General features: G+C 43.8%; 4 protein-coding genes across 7 annotated transcripts in view; 2 read left to right on the forward strand and 2 right to left on the reverse strand.

Annotated features, from left to right (window-relative positions):
• LOC108247256 overlaps positions 1 to 9,776 on the forward strand; it is a 17,983-nt gene extending 8,207 nt beyond the window's left edge. Inside the window, exons 9-20 of one of the 3 annotated variants that reach the window (XM_037973380.1) lie at positions 434 to 609; positions 4,782 to 5,003; positions 5,226 to 5,428; positions 5,548 to 5,670; positions 7,257 to 7,397; positions 7,487 to 7,736; positions 7,816 to 8,017; positions 8,126 to 8,306; positions 8,738 to 8,859; positions 9,018 to 9,160; positions 9,285 to 9,507; positions 9,600 to 9,776. In XM_037973380.1, the coding sequence (XP_037829308.1) occupies positions 434 to 609; positions 4,782 to 5,003; positions 5,226 to 5,428; positions 5,548 to 5,670; positions 7,257 to 7,397; positions 7,487 to 7,736; positions 7,816 to 8,017; positions 8,126 to 8,306; positions 8,738 to 8,859; positions 9,018 to 9,160; positions 9,285 to 9,507; positions 9,600 to 9,739 (2,126 nt within the window). In that variant the 3' untranslated portion in view covers positions 9,740 to 9,776. Of the gene's footprint in view, positions 1 to 433; positions 610 to 4,781; positions 5,004 to 5,225; positions 5,429 to 5,547; positions 5,671 to 7,256; positions 7,398 to 7,486; positions 7,737 to 7,815; positions 8,018 to 8,125; positions 8,307 to 8,737; positions 8,860 to 9,017; positions 9,161 to 9,284 lie in introns of all 3 variants that reach the window. The other 2 variants (XM_037973381.1, XM_037973382.1) reach the window with 2 other exon arrangements.
• Positions 9,777 to 9,930: 154 nt separating this feature from the next.
• On the reverse strand, positions 9,931 to 14,156 carry wdr92 (WD repeat domain 92). 2 transcript variants are annotated; one of them, XM_025010345.2, is made up of 8 exons: positions 13,848 to 14,156; positions 13,286 to 13,386; positions 12,946 to 13,076; positions 12,763 to 12,864; positions 11,944 to 12,059; positions 10,869 to 11,003; positions 10,619 to 10,716; positions 9,931 to 10,434 (listed from the first exon to the last, which is right to left on the reverse strand). In XM_025010345.2, the coding sequence occupies exons 1-8, from the start codon at positions 14,031 to 14,033 to the stop codon at positions 10,353 to 10,355; spliced, it is 951 nt and encodes a 316-aa protein (XP_024866113.1). In that variant the 5' UTR covers positions 14,034 to 14,156; the 3' UTR covers positions 9,931 to 10,352. The 2 variants fall into 2 exon arrangements, with proteins under 2 accessions (XP_024866113.1, XP_017290712.1); XM_017435223.3 differs by having other exon boundaries at positions 9,931 to 10,534; positions 13,848 to 14,154.
• Positions 14,157 to 14,347: 191 nt separating this feature from the next.
• Positions 14,348 to 17,539, forward strand: pno1 (partner of NOB1 homolog). The gene is made up of 7 exons (XM_017435229.3): positions 14,348 to 14,660; positions 15,322 to 15,468; positions 15,551 to 15,634; positions 16,108 to 16,168; positions 16,252 to 16,369; positions 17,170 to 17,240; positions 17,325 to 17,539. The coding sequence occupies exons 1-7, from the start codon at positions 14,457 to 14,459 to the stop codon at positions 17,390 to 17,392; spliced, it is 753 nt and encodes a 250-aa protein (XP_017290718.1). The 5' UTR covers positions 14,348 to 14,456; the 3' UTR covers positions 17,393 to 17,539.
• A 1,412-nt stretch (positions 17,540 to 18,951) lies between these two features.
• Positions 18,952 to 23,837, reverse strand: part of ppp3r1a (protein phosphatase 3, regulatory subunit B, alpha a) — a 32,895-nt gene continuing 28,009 nt past the window's right edge. The window contains exons 4-6 of the mRNA XM_017435244.3: positions 23,016 to 23,075; positions 22,075 to 22,259; positions 18,952 to 20,706 (exon numbers count right to left, since the gene is read on the reverse strand). Coding sequence (XP_017290733.1) covers positions 20,659 to 20,706; positions 22,075 to 22,259; positions 23,016 to 23,075 — 293 coding nt within the window. The 3' untranslated portion in view covers positions 18,952 to 20,658. The remainder of the gene's footprint in view (positions 20,707 to 22,074; positions 22,260 to 23,015; positions 23,076 to 23,837) is intronic.

Genomic DNA, 23,837 nt, shown 5'->3' on the forward strand with positions numbered 1-23,837 from the left:
AGAGGAGCCAGTTGAGGTGGCTCGGGCATCTGGTGAGGATGCCTCCTGGACGCCTCCCTAGTGAGGTGTTCTGGGCACGTCCCACCGGGAGGAGGCCCAGAGGAAGACCCAGGACACGCTGGAGGGACTATGTTTCTCTGCTGGCCTGGGAATGCCTTGGGATTCCCCCGGAGGAGTTGGCTCAAGTGGCTGGGGAGAGGGAAGTCTGGGTCTCCCTGCTTAGGCTGCTACCCCCGCGATCTGCCCCCCGGATAAGAGGAAGAGGATGGATGGATGTATATATGCGTGTGTGTGTATTCTAAAACAGCGCAGTTATGAAACATGTATGACATGGCCACATTCTTTAGAGTTTATATCAAAGTAAAACCCTTTCTGACTGTAAGGATTGGAGAAATGTAAAGATTATACCACGTTTGTGTTTATTTTTTCACAGGGGACAGGCTGCAGTACGAGGATGTGGAGTCTCTTCTGTCCAGCCTGGAACAGGCTGCAGTTTACTACGCCACAGCCATCAGACTAAGTTCCAGAGAGGCCAGACTCCACTTCCTGCTGGGTCTCGTTTTGGAGGAGCAGCATTACGCCTCAGAGATCTACAGACTCCAGAAAAACGTACTTCCTTTCTGTGACACGCCGGTTTTGTTTAGAAAAACGTGAAGTCACTTTTAATAGACTGGGTTCATTAGTGCCAGACTAATTTAGTCTAAATAAGTCCACATATTAATGTCCTCTTTGTTTTTAAATTGAACTGAAAATTAAACTTCTTCTAAAGGACTTTGAAATCTAGAGATCTACAAAGATTGAAAATAAAAAAAAACCTGTTACCCATTTTTAAGCTATCCTTCTAATTTATATATTAGTAAAAATGCTTATTTTTAAACATAGGTGTCAGGAAAAGCCTGTTTATGAAAACCTGCTTACTACGACAAATGTCAGCATCTCTGCTCAAAGTTAAACAGTGGATCCAACCCTCACCGGCTCACAGACCTGGAGACCAGATCACAGACCTGGAGACCAGCTCACAGACCTGGAGACCAGCTCACANCTCCATTAATCCAATATTCTCCATTTACTTTGGAGGAAATGACCCCTGCATGCTCTATTTCTGTGTTTACTTTTTTCATAAAGACACTGTTAATAAGCACATGCTCCAAATATGAGAAAATAAGATTCAGCCAGAAACATTTACAGTAATTGCCTTGTTCTTATAAACTTAATTTAATGGACTGAACACTGATTTTTCATGTCATAAAAGGTTTAAAAGGCTGATTTTTGGCCCCCGAATGAAGCTTGTAGCTCATACTATGGCAGCTTCTTTGTGATGCACAAAGACACAGAAAAGTTCCTGCAGGTGCAGATTCTGATGTGGTTGGTCTGAAACAGGTTAACTAATCTGGACATTTAGAACTGTACATGGAGGTAATGTTCTGCTAATCAGCTTCATGATTAAGTCATGTTTCTTTTGTCAATTTAAAACACTTAAATTAGATTCAAAACCAGCTTCTACAGTTCAGTACCACTGCAAACATCGATTTATTTTGTTCACTTGCAAACTTTTGTTTTCCCTTAAAGGTACTCATTGCAAAGTATGACATCAAACATAAAAAAAAATATTTTGAACTAAATTAAATCCACTTTGAACGAGTTTACTCCAGTAGTTGTTCAGATATATTACAATACAATTTTGGAATGTGGGTCCACACTCAATGTAAACAAAACACTCAGCTGAAATCCACGTGGAAGCTTGAGTCACATGACTGACCTACATTAGGCTACAGGCTGTGGAGGTAAACAAATATGATCCGTAGATCCGATGGACCTATTTTCATTTTCAAATGCTTCACTGTAGCACATTTCAGTCACCATTTTCACTCCTTGTTTCATTGTTTCCGCTCCTCTCTACATCGACAGAAGCTCCCCTTCCTGTTTTGGAGGTTGAGGGTGGTTAGATTAGTCGAAGAGCTGAGCCCAGTCAAGTCTCACAAACAGGATTTAGCATGTTGTCTCATAGTGGCAGCTCTGCCTGGGATCACATGGTCCTGATGAGCCCCGGGGCATAACATGCTTATGGCAGATACACTGCGATTTACAGAAACAGGAGAAGTGCAGAGTACACCAACTTAACATGTGTGCGTTTGTTAGCAGTGCATAAAGTTGAGATGTTGGCATCTTTAAATGAGTCAACAATGTTGGGAGGCTTTATCCCTGCGCTGTGGATAAATCTCTTAATGCATGCTTACAGGCTTTTCAGAGGTGCCAGCTGATTAGCCGTCTCAAGATGATTTTTGCCATCCTTAAAACATATTTTTTACAAACAGTGCATTTTTCTCTCGCAAGGTATCAAACCTCCTTTCCTTGCAGAAAAATATATGCACTAGCACTAATTTTTTTTAAGCAGAGGAATCACCCCTCTGGTTTCTGCTGAAGTGAGATTTGGCTGCAGAAACTGCGCTGGTTCCAGAAATTCAAACCTCATACCATCCGAGGCTGAGCTTATCCTAAGCTTGTTAGTATGTGCGATGCTGGGACAGATAGGGACTTTCACATTACCATAACGCTGCTGAATTAACTCTGATCTTCCACCGCACCAGGAGGGAAAACTGGCCCACAGAAGTTCTTCAATATGCTGTCCAGGATATTATGATAACATGCAATTATAAATGTTTATAATCTACTTAGAGGAGAAGCAGGGTTCAAATATATGTCTGTATTAGACTTATTAAAGCACCAACAGATTTTCTGTCCCACCATCATGATGGCTGAGTGAAATATGCAGACTAAACCAGAAAAGGGGAGCTAATTAAAGTTTAGTTTGTATAATTATTTATCATGCCCACAGCTGGCACATGGAGAGTGATGTAAACACTGTTGGAAACAGGCAGACAGACAGAAGTACTTCATTAATCACAGCATGGGGAGTTCTTGTTTTGCAAGAACAAACAAAATATAAATTTAAATTGGAAATAGTGCAACAAACTAATAGAAAAATGGGGCAAAACAAAAATAAAAATTGTGCAAAAGGACTTAAAGTGTACAAATGATTTTAAAGTGAATAAAATAGAGGTCAGGTGACAGATTTGTTGTACAGTGCAATGACAGAACATGAGGGTTTATCACAGCTGATAGTCAGAATAACATTCAACACTAATGACAGGTTCTTCTAATGTTGTGCAGCCCTAGTTTGAACTTTTTGCTGCTAATGATACAAATTTGTGATTAACAGGCTTGTGAGTCTTTGAGGCTTAAAAGAATAGTAGTTCAGGACTCATTACTCATTACTCATTTTTTTTTTTTTTAACAAACTGCAAATACTGTATATTATGTTCATATATATCCAGTTATTCATATGTATATATGTATCTCTGAGCATATACATCTATATTGTACATATACATCTTCATCTTCCACAGACTAAGACTACTCAAAGAGTGTTGTGAACCGGAGACAAATTCCTCGTGTGTGCCTACACACCTGGCAATAAATCTGATTCTGATTCTGATTCTGGAGACCAGCTCACAGACCTGAAGACCAGCTCACAGACCTGCAGACCAGCTCCCACCTGCAGACATGCAGACCGGCTCCCACCTGCAGACCTGCAGACCAGCTCCCACCTGCAGACCTGCAGACCAGCTCTCACCTGCAGACCTGGAGACCGGCTCACAGACCTGGAGACCTGGAGACCAGCTCACAGACCTGGAGACCTGGAGACCAGCTCACAGACCTGGAGACCTGGAGACCAGCTCACAGACCTGGAGACCAGCTCACACAGACCTGGAGACCAGCTCACAGACCTGGAAACCTGGAGACCAGCTCACAGACCTGGAGACCAGCTCATAGACCTGGAGACCGGCTCACAGACCTGGAGACCTGGAGACCAGCTCACAGATGTGGAGACCGGCTCACAGATCTGGAGACCAGTTCACAGACCTGGAGACCAGCTCACAGACCTGGAGACCGGCTCACAGACGTGGAGACCAGCTCACAGACCTGCAGACCAGCTCCCACCTGCAGACCTGCAGACCAGCTCCCACCTGCAGACCAGCTCCCACCTGCAGCAGGCTCATCCAGTGAAGACAGAAGACAGAAGCCCTCAGCTGCGTGTTGTTCTCCAGAAGCCTGTCAGACGTGTTACGTGTCTCGCTCCCTGCTGAAACCTGAGCAGCAGCTCAGCCAGAGAGACGCAGGCAGAACGGCAGCGGTGGACAAAAGGAGAAAAGTTGGGATTGCTGAGTGCATTTTTCTTAAAGTTCCCTGTAGACTCTGTTTGATTTGGAGTAGAACTTAATATTTCACTGAATAAAGTAATCAGTTCCTAGAGCCTGATCCATTTTTGATGTTCTGTTCACATCTTCAACCTGATATTTGGGTCAGTGTGAGAAACTTTTCCACTTTAAGTTAGAACAACGGTCACAAAGGTCAAACCCTGTGCTGAGGTCCTAAACAGTAAGACTGGACTCTTTGGTCAGGTATCAGAGCTGTGGCAGCTCAGAGACACACTGACGCAGCAGGACGTGTCTCTGTCTGGCTAACAACACGTTACTGGCACAAACTAAAAACAGTTTCCCAGCAGCCGGGGACATAAAGGCAACAAGTCAAATTGTACTTGTTGGAATAAGGCAGCCAGAAACCATTTCTGCTGGCGTTTAGGTTCCTTCATCCATAAAGCAGCTGGGAGATAAGAGGCGTTGGGCTGGGAGTATTTTAATTTGATGAAATTAGGCTTACAGGGGTCTCTTTGTCGCCTACATTCAGAAAGGGTAATTCTGTCACGTCATCATCTGCAGGCTGACAAGGACAGGGAGGAGTTCAGTGACGCCAAGTCATCATCACATCAGGATGACGTGCTGGCTGTGTGTAAACTGCATGGCTTCCTGGGCACGCCCACGGTGGAGAACCAGCTGCAGGCCTTGGATAAGGAGTACCAGCTGCTCAAGGAGCAAGGGCAGTCCAACAGAGCAGATTATGTTCAGACCCTCTACATCTGGGTCTCCAAGAAAACCGGGAAGGTACTTCTGCCCTACAGGCGTTTCAGTTTCTTCAGACGCTGCATGTTTCACGTACTGACTCGTTAGTGTAAACCTAATAATTAACTAAGAAGGGCTGAGGATAATCAGCCTCCTTTTCTCAGCAGTGCAACATCTCCACGGCTGATTCCTGTTTTGTAGCTTGTTGTGTGCGCTAAGCGCCATCTAAACATCAGTAAAAGGACTCGGGACCTGTTGTTTCAGGATAGCAATGCAGTGATGCGAGATGAGGAGAGCCACATGTACCGAGCCCTCATGAAGTACCTGGACGCCTGGTCTCTGAGTCCGGACAGCTGGCAGTTCAGCCTCCATGTGGGGAGGCTCCTGCTGCTCCAAGGGAGGAACCGGGAGGCTCTGCAGCACTTTCAGAGTGGCTTGGCTCTACGGCCTCTGCACCCGGCTCTAAGGTCAGCTCACAGCAGAACTCATCACACGTCTACAGAGCTAAAACTATCAGGCAGCAAGTGATGGAAGCACCAAAGTATCCAACTGTCACTGCTGCTGTGTTGCTTCTCGTTCTGGTCAGATTCTTCACAGGTCTGGCTCTGCTGCAGCAGGAACAGAAAGCCTCTGAGGCCACAGAGAAACAGGCCGCACTGTTCTTACATCAGGGACTGGAGCACTTTGTCAGCCAGCGCTGCAGTAAGAGGTGTGTGTGTGTTTCTGTAAGTGGAGGTGGATGCTTTCAGTAAGAGAGCAAAGTGAGAGGCGATGACAATCTGCAATGTACAACTCCTATACCAAAAAAGGTGGGGCGTTTTTTAAATGTTTAAAAGAAGAAATTGAAGTATTTTTTTTCTTCAAATGATGTAATTTTGGTTTGAATTGAATTTGGTGGCAGCAGCACATCTGTTTAAAGTTGTTTTAGGTCCATGTGTCCCTCTGTGAAGCTTCCCCTCTATTTTAACAGCTGAGGAGAGCAGCTGCTGGAGGTTTTGGAGGAATATTGTCCCATTCTTGTCTGATGGAGGAGCTCTTCAACAGTCTTGGGTCTTCTTGGATTTTTTGCTGGATGGAAGCACATGTTGTTCTCAAACCTTTACATACTTTTTGATAGAGCCTTTCCAGATGTGTAAGCTGCTCCTGCCAGAGGCACTAATGCACCCCCATACCATCAGAGAGGCAGGCTTTTGACCTGTGTCCTGATAACAGGCTGAATGGTCCTTGTCCTCTTTATTAGGAAGGATGTGACATCTGTGGGCTCCAAACATAATTTCAAACTGGAAGTCAAGTCAAATTTATTTATATATCACTTTTCAGCAACAAGGCGGTTCAAAGTGCTTTACAGCATGAAAACACAGAGTCATTAAACACACAATAATAGCAAAGGTCAAATAAACAGCTAAGGAACTAGGATAAAAAAGATCAACTAAAACACGAACTAAATAAGATAAATGAGCACAAGTAACATAAAAAAGCTGAACTAAACTTATCTAAAACAAGTCACACTAAAATAAACTGAGGAAAACCAAACTAAGATATAATAAACTGATAATAAGTAAACTAGGATTTAATAACCTTAGCTGAACAGATCAGAAATGATACAAGCTAAGATACACTAAAGGGACCAGAAGGCCAACTAAGAGTTATAACATTTCAATAAAAGGCTTAATAAAATAAAATAATAAAGAACAGTTCTCCCCTTCCAGAGAAGACGTGTTTCACATGTGGTCTCATGTTTGCATGAAATGTAAGCAGCATTAGTGGATGTTACAGTGAACTGTGTTTACAGTGTTCCTGAGTCCATTCAATGATGCCCAGAACAGAACCGGACCTGCTGAATGCCTGAACATCACGGACATTCAGTCTTGTTCTTTCTTGAAATCTCACGATGAGCTGTAGATGATGAGACATTCAACATCAACATTATTCTGAAACTGCTCCATTTTTAGATGCAGTTTTCCACAGACTGATGAACCTCTGCCCATCTTTACTTCTGAGAGATTCAGTCTCTCTAAAATGCTCTTTTTACCCCCCCCTCTTACTGACCTGTGGACAATTAACTTAATTAGTTACAAAATGCTCCTCCTGTACCGCCTAAAACTACAGCCGTTTGTTGCCCCTGGCCCAAGTCTTGAGATGTGCTGCTGCCATGTAATATAACATTACCCTTTAAAAAATGTTTAAACATTTGTCGTGTTTACTATGTTCCATTTGAATAAAATCTGGGTTTATGAGATCCATAAATCATTGTAAAGGTTTTGATGCTGCCCTGTTTTTTCATGATTTTACCAGCAGTCAGGTGAAGCAGGACCCGTCGGATCCTCTGTCCAGCTTGAACGCACAGTTCCTGCGAGGTCTTCTCACCCTTGGCGAGCTGCAGCTGAAAAACACGCTGTCTGAGAAGGCCATGAGTGCCGAGCAGGTGTATCACATGTGAGTTAAGCTCAGTGACGTTCAGAGCTAAACTTCAGACAGGAGCTGGTCTAAAAATGTCTTTTCTTCTCTGTGCGTGAATCTTTAAGTGCGGCCGTGCTCACTGCTCAGAGTGTGAGTCAGTGTGCGTGTCACAGCAAGGCGAGCAGGGAGCTGGAGTGGCTGCTGCTGGATGCTCACTTGGCTCTGCTGCAGAGGCTGATCCAGCGAGGGGAAGGTAGGGCTAAAGCTGGCACCAACCTGCCGTCCCAGGTGGCACAGAGGTGCCGGGGCCTCCTAGCTCTCGTCCGCCTCACGACCATCCCTCCCTGTCGGGAGCTGCTGGACATGCAGGAGAAAGTAGGAGTTCTCTTCACCTGTGTGTGTTTACAGTTTGCCTGCTTCCAGTGGTGGAGAGTTTCTGTCCATTGTTTCACAGACATGCCAGCTGGCAGTAGTTACCACTCCCACGGACAGCCACGCCCTGTGTCTCCTGGGTCTGGCCCAGCTGGCTCAGTATGACAACGACCCACATTCAGAGCGGTCAAATGAAGTCCTGAGTGACGCCCGTCTCAGCCTGCAGGCCAGCATCGAGCTGGAAGGCAAAGCCCAGGGTGGAGAAGCACCTCAGCAGCTGAGCAGTGAGTCCCAGAGGTCCACCTCCACCACTGAATAAGCACAGATGGACCAAATCTTCAACTCCATCAGGGTGTTCGCTTGGTTGTAATACTCACATTTTGTTTGTCCAGAACAAAAGTGGTGGCAGGAGGCTGAGAAGAAGACAGCAGCCACGAAGTCCACCACTCAGTCCGGCCAAGTGAAGCCTCCGAGTAACAACAGTGTAACAAAAAGAGGAGGTCCCGTTCAGGGCCGGGCTGCCGGGACCACAGCCCCCGTCAGGGGGGCGAAGGCTGCCCGGCCTGCAGCCAGGTCAGTCCTGACAGCAGTCTGTGAAGCTGAAGGTCCAACCAGCATTTCACTCCTCACTCACCTCTGCAACATCAGTCTTTATTGCTCACTGCTGAGGGCGAAGGGGCGATAATGTTTCAGCTGTCTCTGTGTTGGTTTGTCTGCAGTTAGTTCCTTAGGAAGCACAGATTTCATTGAATCTCTCAGAAACAATCCTTGGATGGACATCAGAAACTAAGATCTGAGATTGTGCCTAACCTAAACATATATAACTGTAATTTCTTAACATTAAATGATCTCCGATGATTCACAGTCCTTCAAGGAATGGTAGGCCTTTAATTATTTGCTGTAGTTGTTATTTATTAAAACTAAACATTAAACCTGACAGACCATGAGCTCAAATGAACCTTATTATTATTTAACACGGACATATTGTGTTATCTGTCTCGTAGGGGCAGAGCTGAGGCAGCAGTCAAACCACAGAAATCAGTCAAAGTTTCCAGCAGCAGTAGTAAAACCAAGCTCCCTGCTGACACGTCAGAGCAGGACCTGAAGACTGCGGCGTCCGCAGACGGTGAGTTTACGTCAGCTGCGTAAGAGAAGAAGATCAGATGTATTTAAACACTGGCAGGATAACATCACACACTGTGACTGTCAGAACACCAGGAATGTGTTGTGTTTCTGCAGCAAGTGACACTGTGTGTGTGTGTGTGTGTGTGTTACGTTGTGCAGCAGACAGAGTCAGAGTGTCCGGCCTGGTGAACCGCAGGTCTCACGTATCCCGGCTCAGTCTGGCTCGGGTCCTCTCACGCTCCGCAGACACCAAGGATCAGGCAAAGCAGCTGTACCAGGAGGTCATCACCATGGAGCCACGGGTCAGTTATCTGTCAGCTCAGGCTGAATTTTAAAGTTTCTTCTTGAATTTGTTCCACTGGATCATCACAGCTGCAGTGTTCCTCACATGATGAGTGGATGTAAACACGCTGACTTGTGCTTTAGATCCACGATGCCTACACTGAGCTCATTCAGCTGCTGGAGCCCTCCGACCCGCAGGCTGCCCTCCACGTTTACTGCAGATTCCCTCTGAGGCCCGTGGCCGAGCAGAGCTTTGACGACGCCTTCATTACCGGAGAGATTGTTCGCATGCTGATGTCACGGGAACAGTATGACCACCCGCAGCTGGGCCCCAGCCTGGTCGCACACGGAAGAGTCATGGGGCTAAGTGATTACTGTTGATCATTTCCAAAAATACTAGTGCTAGTTCCTCTGCCAAAACGGCCATTCTGATACACTGACCTGTGGTTGTGTTCGCAGGTTCCATAGAGAAATACGTTGATATTCTGGATGAAAAGTCAAAGACTGCCCTGCTAAGGAGTGTTTACGCAAGAATCAACGACAGACAGGAAGACGACCCGGACCTACAGGACTTCTTCAAGTTCAAATGCTGGATGTGATGTGATGTGTGTTGATGTGTGTTGATGTCTCCGGCTGCTTACTGTGGGTCAAACACACAGGTTTGTGTTCATAAACAAGTTCTGGGTGTCATAGGTTTGTTACACCTCATTTCCTCTAAAAACACTTTGGATCTGAAAGGTTCTGAAACTAAATGTCAAAATGTTGTACAGATGTTAACAGACCTTTGACCCGTGTCTCTGTCCTGGACGTACAGATGTTAACAGACCTTTGACATGTGTCTCTGTCCCGGACGTACAGATGTTAACAGACCTTTGATCCGTGTCTGTCCTGGACGTACAGATGTTAACAGACCTTTGACATGTGTGTCTGTCCCGGACGTACAGATGTTAACAGACCTTTGACCCGTGTCTCTGTCCTGGACGTACAGATGTTACCAGATGTTTGTGTCAGCAGCAGTATATTCTCTCAGGATGCAGCCAAGCAGTCCACATGTTTCAGGTTAAGTTTAAAGAAAACAAACATTTTATTTGACATCAGTTTTAAAGTCACAAATAGAACGAGTTGTTGGACAACAGATACTTCAGCTGCTGCTGTGTCTGATTTGATCGTCAGTCTGTTGCAGAGTTCAGACCACGTTGAGTTTTGTAACAATCAGCACGCGGACAGACTGGTCAAAACCGGAGCACAGGCACAGGCCCTGCTTGTCGGGGCTCCAGTCCAGGCTGGCGATTGGCTGAGAAGACAGAGTGACGTTCTGTAAGAGGCTGACTGAACCAGCTACACCCACATCCACACCATCCGAGTCCTTCTTGCTCCTTTTAGCAGGATACTCGCTGAGAACGACACCATTCATGCACAGATCAGATTCCAGTAAAGCAGCCATGACAGTGTGGACTGAGTTAAAGGTAACTACTTACTACTTCCATAGATGCAGGTTGCCTGCTCCCCCTGCAGTCATAAAGATGTCTCTGTTTTGAGGCAAATGTCTCACCTGCCAAATGGTTGACTTATGAGCCTAAAGTAAAAAAGAGAGAAGATCTGCTGAAACATCTTAAAGCTTCAATATTCACTGACTGTCAGAAGAAGTAGACTAAAAGCCTGGCTCCTGTCCCCTCAGACCCTCAGTCATTCAGAGCACCACAGAGGATGTTAGACAAACACTCCCACCTTTTCGGACACAGAGGCGAAGCCCTTGGACGGGTGCTGCGTCCTCATGTCAAACACGTGGAACTTCCCCTCCAGTGACGTGGCGACCAGCTTGTTCATGTCAATATCCTTCCTGTCAAACTCCACAGAGCATACCTGTCAAGGATGTAAAAAACCGTTATCATGTTAAAGCTCCAACACAAACCAGGTTTCCATACAAGCCAAGAGGACGTGTTTAATAGCAGCAGCTTGTATTTGCTGTGAAGGGAACGGGATCCTCCCTGACGTTTTATGGTGACTGAATGATGATGGGAAGTCATTTCCAACTCACATTATGCTGCAAATTACAGATTATCCTAATAGTTGAATTATTCTCTTTTGGACACTTTGAACTAACAGGATCATGTAGTCAATTTGAAGAGGCTGCCTGTTGTGCACTTCATTGACAAAACCTGTGGGAAAGCATGATACTCTTCGTACGATAATTGACAAAAAATATATTTTTATATACATTACAACAAGAGCAGCCAGAACTCTTTCAGATTAAAAGCTGAGTGTTCCTCGAAGGAATATATCACCCGGCGCCGTTTGTGGCAGAATTTTAGACTCGGATCATCTAACAATGAGGAATGACGGAGTTATGACCGTTTGGTGAAACCTGGAAAACATCAGGCACGTTCAGTCAGCGCTCGAGTCTGAGGTGGGAAAAAGTCTCAACTACAAGAACATCAAAGCAAAATATAAATCTAAAACTGACAGACATAAAAAGCCATCTTTGTTTTCCAAGGTCAGTTGGCTGTGGCAGCCATCTTCATTAAAATCTGTCCAGTGGTTCATGAGACGGTTTGATAACACACAGAAACCTACTGCCTGCCTCTCACCTTTCAGTGACAGGTGACAATGACAGAAACCAAGAGGGGATATTATATTTCTGTTAGAATAAAGACTATGTGGGACTATAATCACAGTTACCTGAGTTACCTTTAGTTGTGATAAACGTTAGCTTGTGTTTTCAAGTGTAACTAATGTTCTTGCTGTGGTCAAACTGCCCGCAGTGGTTCAGGAAGCAGCATCAGGTCCTTTCTGTTCATCTCACCCCGTTTTTAATGTTGGTTTCCCACCGCAGGGACATGTTCCTCAGGTCAAACAGTTTGACGTCCCCGTTGTCATAGCCGGCACACACACATCGGTCCTGATCATTGAAAGCGTGACCTGCAATGGAAGTTACAAATGAAACCCAGAAAATATCAGAAACAACTCCACAAACACGTACAACAGGAGTTGAACTGGATTTTCACTGGTGGACAAAGAGCTCTTGGGTCTTTGTTGAGCTGTTTTTCTTTTCCTGTCAGTCTGCAGCCTCCTGCTCTCACAGAGGATGAACATGTGTTTAATACAAAAACAGAAACATAAAACCCTTCTGCAGTGTTGCTTGGTGTGTAAGACAGACGGTTACATTTTTCAGTTTGATGTAGTTGATGGAAAAAATCCTGCCATGGCCATCAGTGACACATTTCAAAATAAAAGCCAGTGATCACATCTTAAGACAGTTGTGGAAACAAACCTGGTAAATAAAATGGAATCAACACCTATTACTAGTTTTTGTTTGCTTGTAGAAAATCACAGAAATATTTTAATTTGCATCTGAAATAAAAATTTATGGTGGAAATTGTGAAAATCTAGCTAATCTGTCACGTGTTATATGAGAAGCTGAAACCTGGTTTAGTTGTTAGTAAAAGACCCTCCAACAAGGAGAACCTAATTCAGTTATTTGTTTTATGAAATTATATTTCTTTAGGACAGACGGATTCTCCAACCGTTCCTATTCTGTCACCAACTACAACAGCTTCATTTTAGCTTTCACGTAAATAAAGTTGACTGAAGCGGTCATGTTCCAGAGACTTGCTGCTCTTACCAAAAGCAACAGTCCAGCAGTCCCTCTTAGTTTCTCCTTCTACAGGCTCCATGTTGGCCACAGGTAAGTCCTTCTGCCGGGGGTCCCACACCTTTACTGTCCCTGCAACCAGCAGCAGACAGTCACATCTACTTAGAAACAAAGCTTTCCAAATAAAACCCACACCAGTCGTGACACGCTCACCGTCTCTGCTTCCTGTGACTATCTCAGGAGCACCGTCACCGATTCCCAGACCCCCAACTCCATCAATACTGTTCACTATTTCTCTGTGGGCCTTAACGGCGTAAAGCGGCGCCTCAGGCGCCTCAAGACTCCTGTGGGTGACACACACACACACACACAGACAACACCTGAGTCACTTCAGTCAGAAGTCAGTCATTACAACATATCTTCCATTATACGCCATTAAGAGCATTAACAGCTTTAAATTACTTTGTCTCTGACGTGTGCAGCGAAACCCTTTTTTCAGGGTGTTATCACTGGAAGGACAGGGTGGTACGAGCAAGCTTCAGTGCATTATTACCATATATTGAGGTTTCCATCAAAATCCCCAGTTGCTATGTGTCTCTGCTGAAGCGTCGTGGCTCCAAACGTCCCACATTTTAGAGATTTAGGTTTCTCTACCTGAAGGACGTGGATGTAAGATTCTGTTTAGTTAGTAACACAAACAGGTTGTGTTGAAATGGCAATAATAACTAATCAAATACAGGGAAATGATGTCAAAATCATCATAAACAAATCCTGTTTGAGCAGCTCCATCCCTGACCCCTGACCCCTGACTCATACAGAAATAACAGGTAATCATATTTCTGTATGTACATAAAGCACACAAACAGACAGGACTGTATACTCCCCCATAGTTAATTATCATATGAAACAATCGCTAATGATGGATGTATTTATAGTTTGGCTTTGATAAATACAAAAAGCCACAATAATTGAATATATTATTCTCAGTCAGATACAGCCTTGTTTATTTGCTCAGCCAGTCTACCGGCTGCCTGTTGCCATGGATACGCTAGGTAAAACAGTCTGAAAACCCGGTTACATAATAGGTTTGGCCCAAAAAGCAGATGTGGGGCTACCTCCGTAACGAGCTGAGCCTCTCCGTGCTGCACCTCGTAAATCTGGATCACTCCGCTTCCCCTGGGAAAGTTCCCCAAACAGACAAACTTTGCGCTGCACGGAATCCATTTGCTGTCAAACACCGTGTAGTTTAAACTCTTCTGAATGTGAGCGATAATCTGAGGCTTTGAAAGCGGAGAGGACATCTTTACAGAACAGCCTTTCTCTGGAAAACGGTACAAATGTACCTCAAAAAGAAGCAACCTCCACTTCAAAACAAATAACGTTCCGTGTTTCTCTATTTCAGTGGTTCAGGCCCCCCACTGGTGAAAGCCCGTAGCTGTCCAAAGGAATGCCTGACTAAATGTTAAGTAATTAAAGAGTATTTACCATATTTTTTATACAAAACTTATTAATTTGACACCTATGAATGCGTTACAATCATTATACCGATTTAGCTGAGTAGCTAGTGCAATTATGACACGTATATATTTAGTAGTTTTATGTTTAGGCGATGATGATGTAACTATTTGGGTCCCTTTGCATCGCACGAGGACACCCCGATGCCTCTGTGGCTACAGTCAGTTCAGTTTTTACTTTAGAATCTAATTTTTTGAGCCGTCTTCGAGATGGACGCCGACAAAAAGCCAAGTCCGGGTGCTGAGGCGGCCGCGGGGAGTAACGATGACACGGAGCCGTTCAGGAAGGTGGGGAAGCCCGCAAAGAGTCAGAAACGAAAACGCGACCAGGGAGCGGACATGATGGACACGGAGGAGGAGAGCGTGGCCAACAAACGGCCGCAGTTTCCCCCGATTTCAGGAGACAAATTACGGGTAAAACACTTTGTGTGCCTATTCTTTAAGTATTTTGGAAGTGTTATAATGTATTGGTGTATTTATTTTACTGTAATAAGATTTTATCTAGCTGCTGATTCCTCTGTCTCTTTAACTGGGTAATCATTGCGCATGCGCAGTGCAGTCCTAAACTAACCCTCTGACAGCTGCCGCCTCTGAGCCATGTTCAAGGGTTTTATGTGATCTGACACTAATGATACTACAAATGAAAGAAAATGAACATCAGCAGGTAAATGTTAAAATGACCCTTCTGACGAGTTCACGTGTAAAACCTGAAATTACCCATTTTTAAACAAACAGTAAAAACGTTTAAATATGGATGCACTGATTGTGAAATACTGGGTACAGGTGCTAATATTTATCTTTCTGCCTTTGTTTAAGGGAGACAGTGTAATAACAATTATAAATAGTAAGATTAATTGCAGTCTTTGTATGAGCACAAACTAATTACTATAAATATATCTTGTAAATCTCTCTAATTTTACTATTAAAAATTACTGCGTGTATATAAATAATTTCATCTTTGTTCTTTTCTCAGCCAGGAGCTGTATTTAGGGGTGTAAAATAACTAAACTTTTGAGTTTTTTAGAGTTATTTTTAGGCTTTCCCTCTAATGTTACCTGTTTTGTGCGTGTTTCAGGGGCCAGACGAGATGCGTAAAATCCCCGTTCCATCTCACAGATACACCCCACTCAAAGAAAACTGGCTAAAGATTTTCACCCCAATTGTGGAGAACTTACAGCTTCAAGTCAGATTCAACCTTAAAACCAGGAATGTTGAAGTCAAAGTAAGTTTCTGGGCGTATTTGACTCGGTGAAGCTGGGCTGCGGCTGTCTCTCTGGTGCATCATTTTACCGTCTCTCTTTCAGACGTGCAAAGAAACGCAGGACATCAGCGCGCTCACAAAGGCAGCAGATTTTGTTAAAGCGTTTGTTCTTGGATTTCAGGTCGAGGTGAGTTTCTGTGAAGCTGCAGGTTGTTTTACTGAGCAGAACGCAGTAAAATCTGATGGTTTTATTGGAATTTGACATGAGTTTTATTTTGGCTGGTGGCTGATATACATACAGGTTTTTAAATATTTTAACTTAAATACATGTATATTTAACAACCCTTAGAAGAACTTTCTCACTTAAAAACAACTAATCTGTGGGCTGTAGCAGCTGCTGCTGCATCTTCATTTCTTTCTTGGTAATCTGTTAAATCTGGACAGACATGACCGAGTGCAGAAATAAAAAATTAAAAGTGGCCAATATCAGCCAATTGAAATGGGTCGGCTGATAATTGGGTCTGTCTGTCTTTGGAGTCAGAGGACGGTGTTTTGGATTAACTCATTAAAACAAAGATCGTTCTCACTCTTTTATTAAAATATCCTAAAAGCAAGAGATGTGTTTGTTGATGCTGTTGTAATTCAGCTTCCTCTTCCCAGGATGCGATGGCGCTCATCAGATTAGACGAGCTTTTCCTTGAATCTTTTGACGTCACAGACGGTAGGACTTCAACACCACAGCACTTCTGCATGTCTTCGTTTACCCAGATGAACTTCAGGGTGAAACCTCTCATGTTTGTGCAGTGAAACCTCTGAAGGGGGACCACCTGTCCAGGGCCATCGGAAGAATAGCAGGGAAGGGAGGGAAGACGAAGTTCACCATAGAAAACGTGACGAAGACTCGCATCGTGCTCGCAGACACGTAAGTGCTCCACTAACGCTGAACCCAGTTTATCCGTTGGTTCCTGGACTTTTCAAACTACCGTATTTTCTGGTCTGTAAGACTCACTGAAAAGCCTTCAGTTTTCTCAAAAAACAACAGTGTGCCTTATATTTGTAAGAACGTTTAATGTTTTAGTTTGACTTTGGTAAACTACAAGGCTGCACCGCTTGCAGCATTAGGCCCCCACATACTCAGGGGTACTGTGTGGACTCCAGGCGGACTGTCTGAGGACGGTTGAGACTTCATACTCGAGCGTACAGATTGCCTAAAATTCTCCAATGACACATTTCAGTGATGGCGCCACCGGATGAGGAGGAAGAGGTCGCTTGCCTCTCAGACGTCCGCTTCGAGTCCACCTCGAGTCCGCATGGACCTCCGCAGAGTGATGTACACCCGAGTATGTGGGGGCCTTACGTCAGTGCAGTATTCTCCGAAAAGACGGGGCTGTTTTGTTTCCCTTAATGCGCCTTATATATGACAGAAGTTGGGACCATTCATTGACAGCGAGTCTTATAATCCAGTGTTCTATAGTGCAGTACCAGAAACGTAAAGTTTTCTGGTTTTGCTTCACGTTACATCCCAAAGGGAAACTCTTCATGGAACGTTACTTATACTTATTTTAATGCTGAATAAAACCAAACTGAGTAAACCATCTGGACTCGGGTCTCATTTATATAAAACAACACTAAGGATTGCACTGCCTCTTAATTCTTAAATGTAAAAGCAATACAAGTTTGACATCTAGACTAAACTTGACATTCTGTTGTGTCTCTGTTCAGGAAAGTTCACATTTTAGGTTCTTTCCAGAATATCAAGATGGCGCGGACAGCAATATGCAACTTAATTTTAGGTAAGGTGTTTTTCTTTCTGCCTCAGATCTGTTTTTACTCATCCGTGCTGAGAAATAACCTTTATCTCCCGTTTGGCCCAACAGGAAGTCCACCTTCAAAGGTTTACGGGAACATCAGAGTGGTGGCCAGCAGGACTGCAGAGAGCTTCTGAGCTCTGATTGGTTGATTCAGTCTGACAGACACTTCTTCTGCATCGGCCTTGTTTTTTAAGAGGACGGGGCTTTTCTGATCAGATATGAAAAATAAACTGGGCATTTAAAAGTGACTTCTGTAAATAAATACGAAAGTGATGAAAGAAGTTTAAATTGTCTGATATTTGGTAAATAATGACTCAGCAAGTTTTTATTCCTTAAGGATTTGGTCAGTGGCCAAGCTGGCATGTAATATGTACACTATTCAAACCTCTGATTTTTGTCTCCATCAAATGTAAAATAGCTTTTAAATGGCCTGCAGTCAAAAATGTTTACTGTGGGGAAACAAACTAAAAAACATTTCCTCTGGAAGTCCTGCAGCTCAAATACCTGGAGGGGAAGAGAAATGAAACTTTAGTTCTTTCTTTTTGGATTTGCCAAGTCCTGGGTGACTGAGAACCTAAATAAAAATACTTGGAGATGGTTTTATTAGCCCTCTAATTTAAGAGAGTCAAACTGACCTGAAGTTGGAGCTCCTCTGCCTCTCCTCAGGAGGATTGAGAGCACACACGTTGTACAGTTGTTAAGTATTTACAACCTGGAATTTTAATTTGATCAAACGTCCATAAGACCACTAGCAGCTGCACAGAGCTGAGCGGCAGGAAACGGGACGGAACGTTTGGACTGTGTGGAAGAAGGTGCTGTGGTCAGATGAGACCAGACATCAAGGACACCACGTCTGACGGAAATGATGAGAACACCATCCCTACAGTGAAGCATGGTGGTGGCAGCATCACACTGTGGGCATGTTTTTCATCAGAAAAGACAGGGAAACTGATCAAAGTTAAAGGAAAGAATACTGAGATGAACTGAGACTGGGACAGAGGACCACCCTCCAGCAGGACAATGAGACTAAACACTCCACTGGTACCAGTTAAAAGGTTCTGGACTGGTCCAATCAAAGCCCAGACCTCAGTTCAACTGATTTAAATACTGATGGACACATGCAGACACCATCCATGAAGGAGCTGCAGCAGTTTGGTCCTGAAGGTCCAGGTTAGAAGGACAAAGACCACAGAGACGGACCTGAAGACACCTGCTGCACAAGGTGGAGACAAGTACTGAACACAAACAAACACCATTTTTTAAGTTTTATAGATTTTAGAATTATTTAAAGTCATTCATCTTAAGTATTGTTGCAGAATTTCTTTGAATCAAATTAAAAATTTAATTCAGACAAAATAGATGAAGGAACAAAAACCTGATGAATATTTTTGCAGGGCAGTACAATAAACCAGTTCAATTTAAATTTATTACATCATTGCAGGTGTTTGTTCTGTATTTTCGGTTATATTTGACTCTTTGGATCCTAACTGGATGGCGTGCCGTCACAGACAGATGAACTTCATCCACCTGGCTCTGGTAAAAGATTTCCATCTCACTCCATGTTTCATTTGCTACAACTAGCTGCTAACGCCTGACAGACTGCTCCATCAGTGGCAGATTATCCTAAAATGAAAAACAAAGAAAATGACATCAGAACGTCTTCAGGTGTAGGGTTGAAAAAGAAAAAGCCTGGTTACGTTCAACATTTCAAAGTTTACTTAAATTTTATTTCATTTTCATACAGTATCAAGTTTCCAACAGTCCCACAGCATAATATGCAGCATGCAGAAAAAGGAGAACAAAATAAAAGGTTTCTCAAACTTAAATCTTTTCAGATATTCCCACACAAACTTAAAAGAAGCCAAGTCCGCTCAAGTCCCTCTGAGAGAAAAGTAGCACTTACAAACTAAAGCGCGGTCTGAACTATACAGAGAACAGAGAGCCAGAACTGCATTTAACAAATACTTATATACAAAAAGAAAAAACAAACAAAAACATCAAATTTCCCCTTTAAGCTGAGTACAGTGTGTGGCAGTTTGAGACAGGATCAGATATGCAACTTTGACTGGAATCGAAGCATCTCGCTGACCCGGGTAAAATACAAAAACTTACATGTAGTTCAGTTCATTTGGATTACCGCTCAGAATATGTGTACATTTACCAAAGTTTGGCAACATCCATATTTTATACCGTTAAGTTCTTAAATATATTAACATCACCATTCATGTGTAAACAAGAGTTTTATTTCAAAAAATTGATCTACATGCACAACAAAAATAATATACTTCCATGTCATGCAAGCACAGGGAGGCCCAAGCCGTGCAGAGCTTTGGGGTGGGAGGGGGGCAGGGCAGGGCGGGGGGGTAATAGAGCCCTCCAGATCTGACTGAAAAGTCCTGTTTAAACCAGCAGTAGGCCTCCAAAGCAAAACCCAACATCTGTCCCAAAGCCGTTTAGAGTAGGAAGCATTTTCCCTTGAAACCAAACAAAAAAAGGAGAACTGGTTGAATTTAGGGGGGAGTGGAAGCCAACTTTTGAAATGTACACGCTCCAAATAAAAGCCCTAAAACTACCCAACTGCACACTGATCAGACGTCCCCCCCCCTGGATCCGATGGAGAAGATGACCTAATATACACAAACTGCTTTATCTTTGCACTAATTTCACAATTACTGGATTCTTTCACCCTAACAATAAAAGCCTCTGCTTCCAGAGGAAACCATGTCCCAGTTTACAGCCACAAGTTGGCTTTTTGTCATTTTTCTGGATTTGGAAAGACATTTTCTTGGCATCAATTTATCTACCTAGAATGTGACGACAGGAAACAACAACAAACATTCTTACGTGTGCCTAAAACTAGCAGTTCTATTAGAAAACCAAGAGGAGGAGTGGTGTGAGGGGAAACGGACTGTATCTAATGTGCCTGGCAGCTTCTCCACACCTGCGAGCTCAACTGGTGTCTGGATATGTTCTGGTTGGCACGTCACACCCTACCCTACACACAAACAACCACAGATATACCTGGACTTGTTTTCCTTTTTATTCTTTATAAAAGACCAGAACAAAAAAAAAAAAATCAAATAAATATGAAAAATAAACACTTAAGAAAAAAGAGGGGATGAAATATGAACAAGCCAACCAGCCCCCCCACCTAAATGAATAATGGCCGCCCTTCAGTCTGTTGACGTGCTACGAGCAGGTTACTGAGGAGTTACAGTTCAATAACACTTCAAAGTTGGCTTCACGAGGCCCGTGGGGTTGAAAGACAGAAACAGACAGAGAGAATACTTCCATCGAGTTACACACACAGCGTTTCGCCTGATGTCTTTAGCAGAACTTCAGAGATTGTGGAGAAAGCGAGTGTCAAGGGCAAGGAGGGGGAGTCAGCGAGGGGGTGCGCTCACACGTCCACCACCATCTTTTTGTGTATATCGAGACCGCCGACCACCTGGAAGAGACAGGAAGAGAGGCAGGGGACATCAGTCCACGACTTCTCACAACAAGGAGGGTTAGAGAGGCTTCGACACAGACGCCATGTTTGTCAGTCCAACGTGAAACACAAACGGCCCACCGCTGTTCAACTAAAACAGCTGCAGAACTTCTCATTCTCAGGTGATCTGACATGGAGTGAGGGAAATACATCTCTTCATTTAGTAAAACCTCTTTCCAAAGCATTGAATTCACATGAAAAAGTTGTATACGGTCATTTGTCAGTGTTCAGCAGGTTAAAAGGAGGCGACTCCAGCTGTGACACAGGCTCAACCAGCACCAGTTTTTAGATTTACAGGAAACAAAATAAAGGGGAATTAGATGGACGGTGATCATAAATGTCCTCTCTAAAAGTCAAGGACTGCATGTGTTCATGTTGATTATCTGCCCTCATTAATACATCTGTAACCTTTTCAGGCCAAATACTTCAAAAAGAAAAGCAGAAAGTTTGCCCTTCTGATCTGTATTGAATTTCTGCAAACTGGGACTATTTTGTGGAAGTCAATGGATCATTGGACCACAACATGCCGACTCGTCACGCTGACCTGTGACGACACGACTGATGTCTGTCCATCAGGTTAGCATCAACAGTGAAGCAGCAGCTCCTCCAGCAGGGCTATGAAGTCCTGCAGTCTTCATCTGGGCAGCAGTGGCTCCTTCTGCAACCCGAGGGTTGCTGGTTCGAGCCCCGCTCCGTGTCTTGTCCAAGACACTTCACCTGCCTCACCTACTGGTGGTGGTCAGAGGGTGTGATGGCAGCCTCACTTCTGTCAGCCTGCCCCAGGGCAGCTGTGGCTACAGTGTAGCTGACCACCATCAGTGTGTGAATGTGAGAATGTGTGAATGGTTGTAGTGTGAAGCTCTTTGGGCTACATAAAGCACTATATAAGTGCAGGCCATTTACTATTAAAAAAAAGTATGTCAAACAATCCATTTTTAAAATCAGCATCTTTTACGTTTTTGACAGAACTGCTCAGATTTTTCTAAAGTTAGAAGTATTTCACCATCCTGAAAATGTGCTCTCACAAAGATGGAGAGACATTTTGGGTCCAGGCTCAGGAGATGGAGCTGTTACATGTGGGCCTTCTGTCTGTCAGAGGCAGTAATGGAGCCTCTCAGAGACACTTCACAGAACAACAGCACCCACTGTGATGAAGCAACTTTCTTCTTAAATTAGATAATGAATTTTATTTATCTCCATTTCAAGGCCAGATTATAAATCACATTATTTATAGACTGGAGAAGTTGCTTTCTGGAACTCAGAGCAAAAAGCAGCTTCTGTTTCCAAACTTTTCTTCTACCAAAGGCTGCATCAGCTTTGACTTACTGCACAGAACTCTTCAAAGGATATCCTGCCATCGCCATCCTTGTCTGCATTTATAATGGTCTTGTCCACGATCTGCTGGAGCTGCGTGTCCTTCAAATTGTTGCCTACCATCATCTTCAGTACCTGGAAGAGCTCGCCGTTGGAGATGTAGCCGTCCTTGTCCATGTCATAGATCCTGAAAGCGACTGTGGGGCAGCGTGGGGCATGAGGACAAACACAAAGAGAGGAAACATTTAAAAAGTCGGATTCTGAAAGCACCCAGGCTGCTCCATCAGGTCCTCCAGAGGAATAACACAACCCAACCTAAACCCGAGTTAGGAGGAGGACGTTCCTCCATCATGGGTGGGTATAGAAGCAAACTCTGCTCATCTGGGAGCACTGAAAGCCTTATTATTACTAACCTGACCACCTGCAGCAGGACATCCTATTTTCCCTCCATCTTTACTGGAGAACACGTTCCCTATATGGGCTAGGTTAGGTATAAAAACCTGAAAAGATTTGTATTTCAATTCTACCTTTCTGGCAATAAATTCTCTCTCCTTAAAGTTTTCCTCACGTTACCTGATGTAACTGGAGAGGATATAGTTCAGAGTATGATCTACTTCATCTGATCCCTCTCCTGCTCTCTGCTGACCAGGAGGCTAATGCTGTTCAACTGGAAATCTGCAGCTCCACCTACAGATACAGGCTGGATTAGAGAGCTCCTTCATTGTCTTACAGTGGAAAAATTAAATCAGGACTGGATCCTTTGACATAACCTGAGTCTCTTTCTGTCAGATCATTCTGAGCTGAGTTTGTGCATATCTGTAATGTTTGTGTTTTTATAAATCTTTCATTCATTCCTAACTGAGTGAGTGTGTTGGGAACAAAGGTTGCTCTTCTCCTGCCGGTCCAGGAGGTCTTCTAAAAGCCAAATATGATGAAGAATCAGCTGTACTTACATCGCAGCTTCTGTTCTTTGTCCCCTTTGACACTAAACTGTGAGACTCCTTCGATAAACTCTGAAAGAAGAGAACATAATTGGATTAAAAACAGCAGAGATACTGGTACATATATATCCTTCTGAGAGGAGATTTGAACCTGTACAGGTCCCTCTGAATGAAACAACAAGTCCACTGCTTTGACTTTTTCCTGCAGCTGATGGCCAACATACAGCTCGTTTTGAGTTTTGGACAAAATGTATTTTTTGTTAAGTTAAAAGTATCTTCAACAATCCTTAAAAGAACGTAAAAGTAGCATATAGAAGACCATTCTCATTCAAACTAATGAAATTGTGGAAACAGTGAGCTGGTTGGAGCATCATTTTCTTACTTGGCTTTTGGTTGAGTTTGACCGAATACTGATTTTTATTTAGGAGAATATGAGGCCTACTGTTCTGAGTGACCAATCAGAATTCACCACTTGGGCTGTGTTCAGACTACCAAACCCACGTGGACCTTCTCTGAAGAGGTTTATTGTGATCTGGATTTCTCTCCTGATCCAATCGGATCGCTCAAGACAGAACAGAGTGTTGGGTCTGAGTTGTGGACACTAGAGTTCTTTTCATTTCAGAGGTAATGAAACCACTGGTTTGGAAAGAAGGCTGCTTCTTCTTCTCTCAGGGTTCAGCTTCAAACTTGGCACCGAGTCTATTCTGTTTCTAAATGGGCCAGGACAGAGACGCCCTCACACCTGTTTGACTGCAGGAGGCGGGGCAGTGGTGTGACCGTGGGGTCCTAGTGCCGGACATTATATCTGAACTGCTGCCACAGAAACACTTCAAA

This window comes from Kryptolebias marmoratus, linkage group LG22 (genome assembly GCF_001649575.2).
Source record: "Kryptolebias marmoratus isolate JLee-2015 linkage group LG22, ASM164957v2, whole genome shotgun sequence".
Classification (NCBI taxonomy): Eukaryota; Metazoa; Chordata; class Actinopteri; order Cyprinodontiformes; family Rivulidae; genus Kryptolebias; species Kryptolebias marmoratus.

Bases quoted from the DNA above. Each gene is read 5' to 3' on its own strand.
- wdr92 (XM_017435223.3), bottom strand. From the start codon at position 14,033: ATGTCCTCTCCGCTTTCAAAGCCTCAGATTATCGCTCACATTCAGAAG. The intron at 13,077-13,285 runs GTAATAATGCAC...TGTCACCCACAG, and splicing joins GATGGAAACCTCAATATATG to GAGTCTTGAGGCGCCTGAGG. The intron at 10,535-10,618 runs GTAAGTAGTTAC...TGTCGTTCTCAG, and splicing joins AACCTGCATCTATGGAAGTA to CGAGTATCCTGCTAAAAGGA.
- pno1 (XM_017435229.3), top strand. From the start codon at position 14,457: ATGGACGCCGACAAAAAGCCAAGTCCGGGTGCTGAGGCGGCCGCGGGG. The intron at 14,661-15,321 runs GTAAAACACTTT...TGCGTGTTTCAG, and splicing joins TTTCAGGAGACAAATTACGG to GGGCCAGACGAGATGCGTAA. The intron at 17,241-17,324 runs GTAAGGTGTTTT...TTGGCCCAACAG, and splicing joins AATATGCAACTTAATTTTAG to GAAGTCCACCTTCAAAGGTT.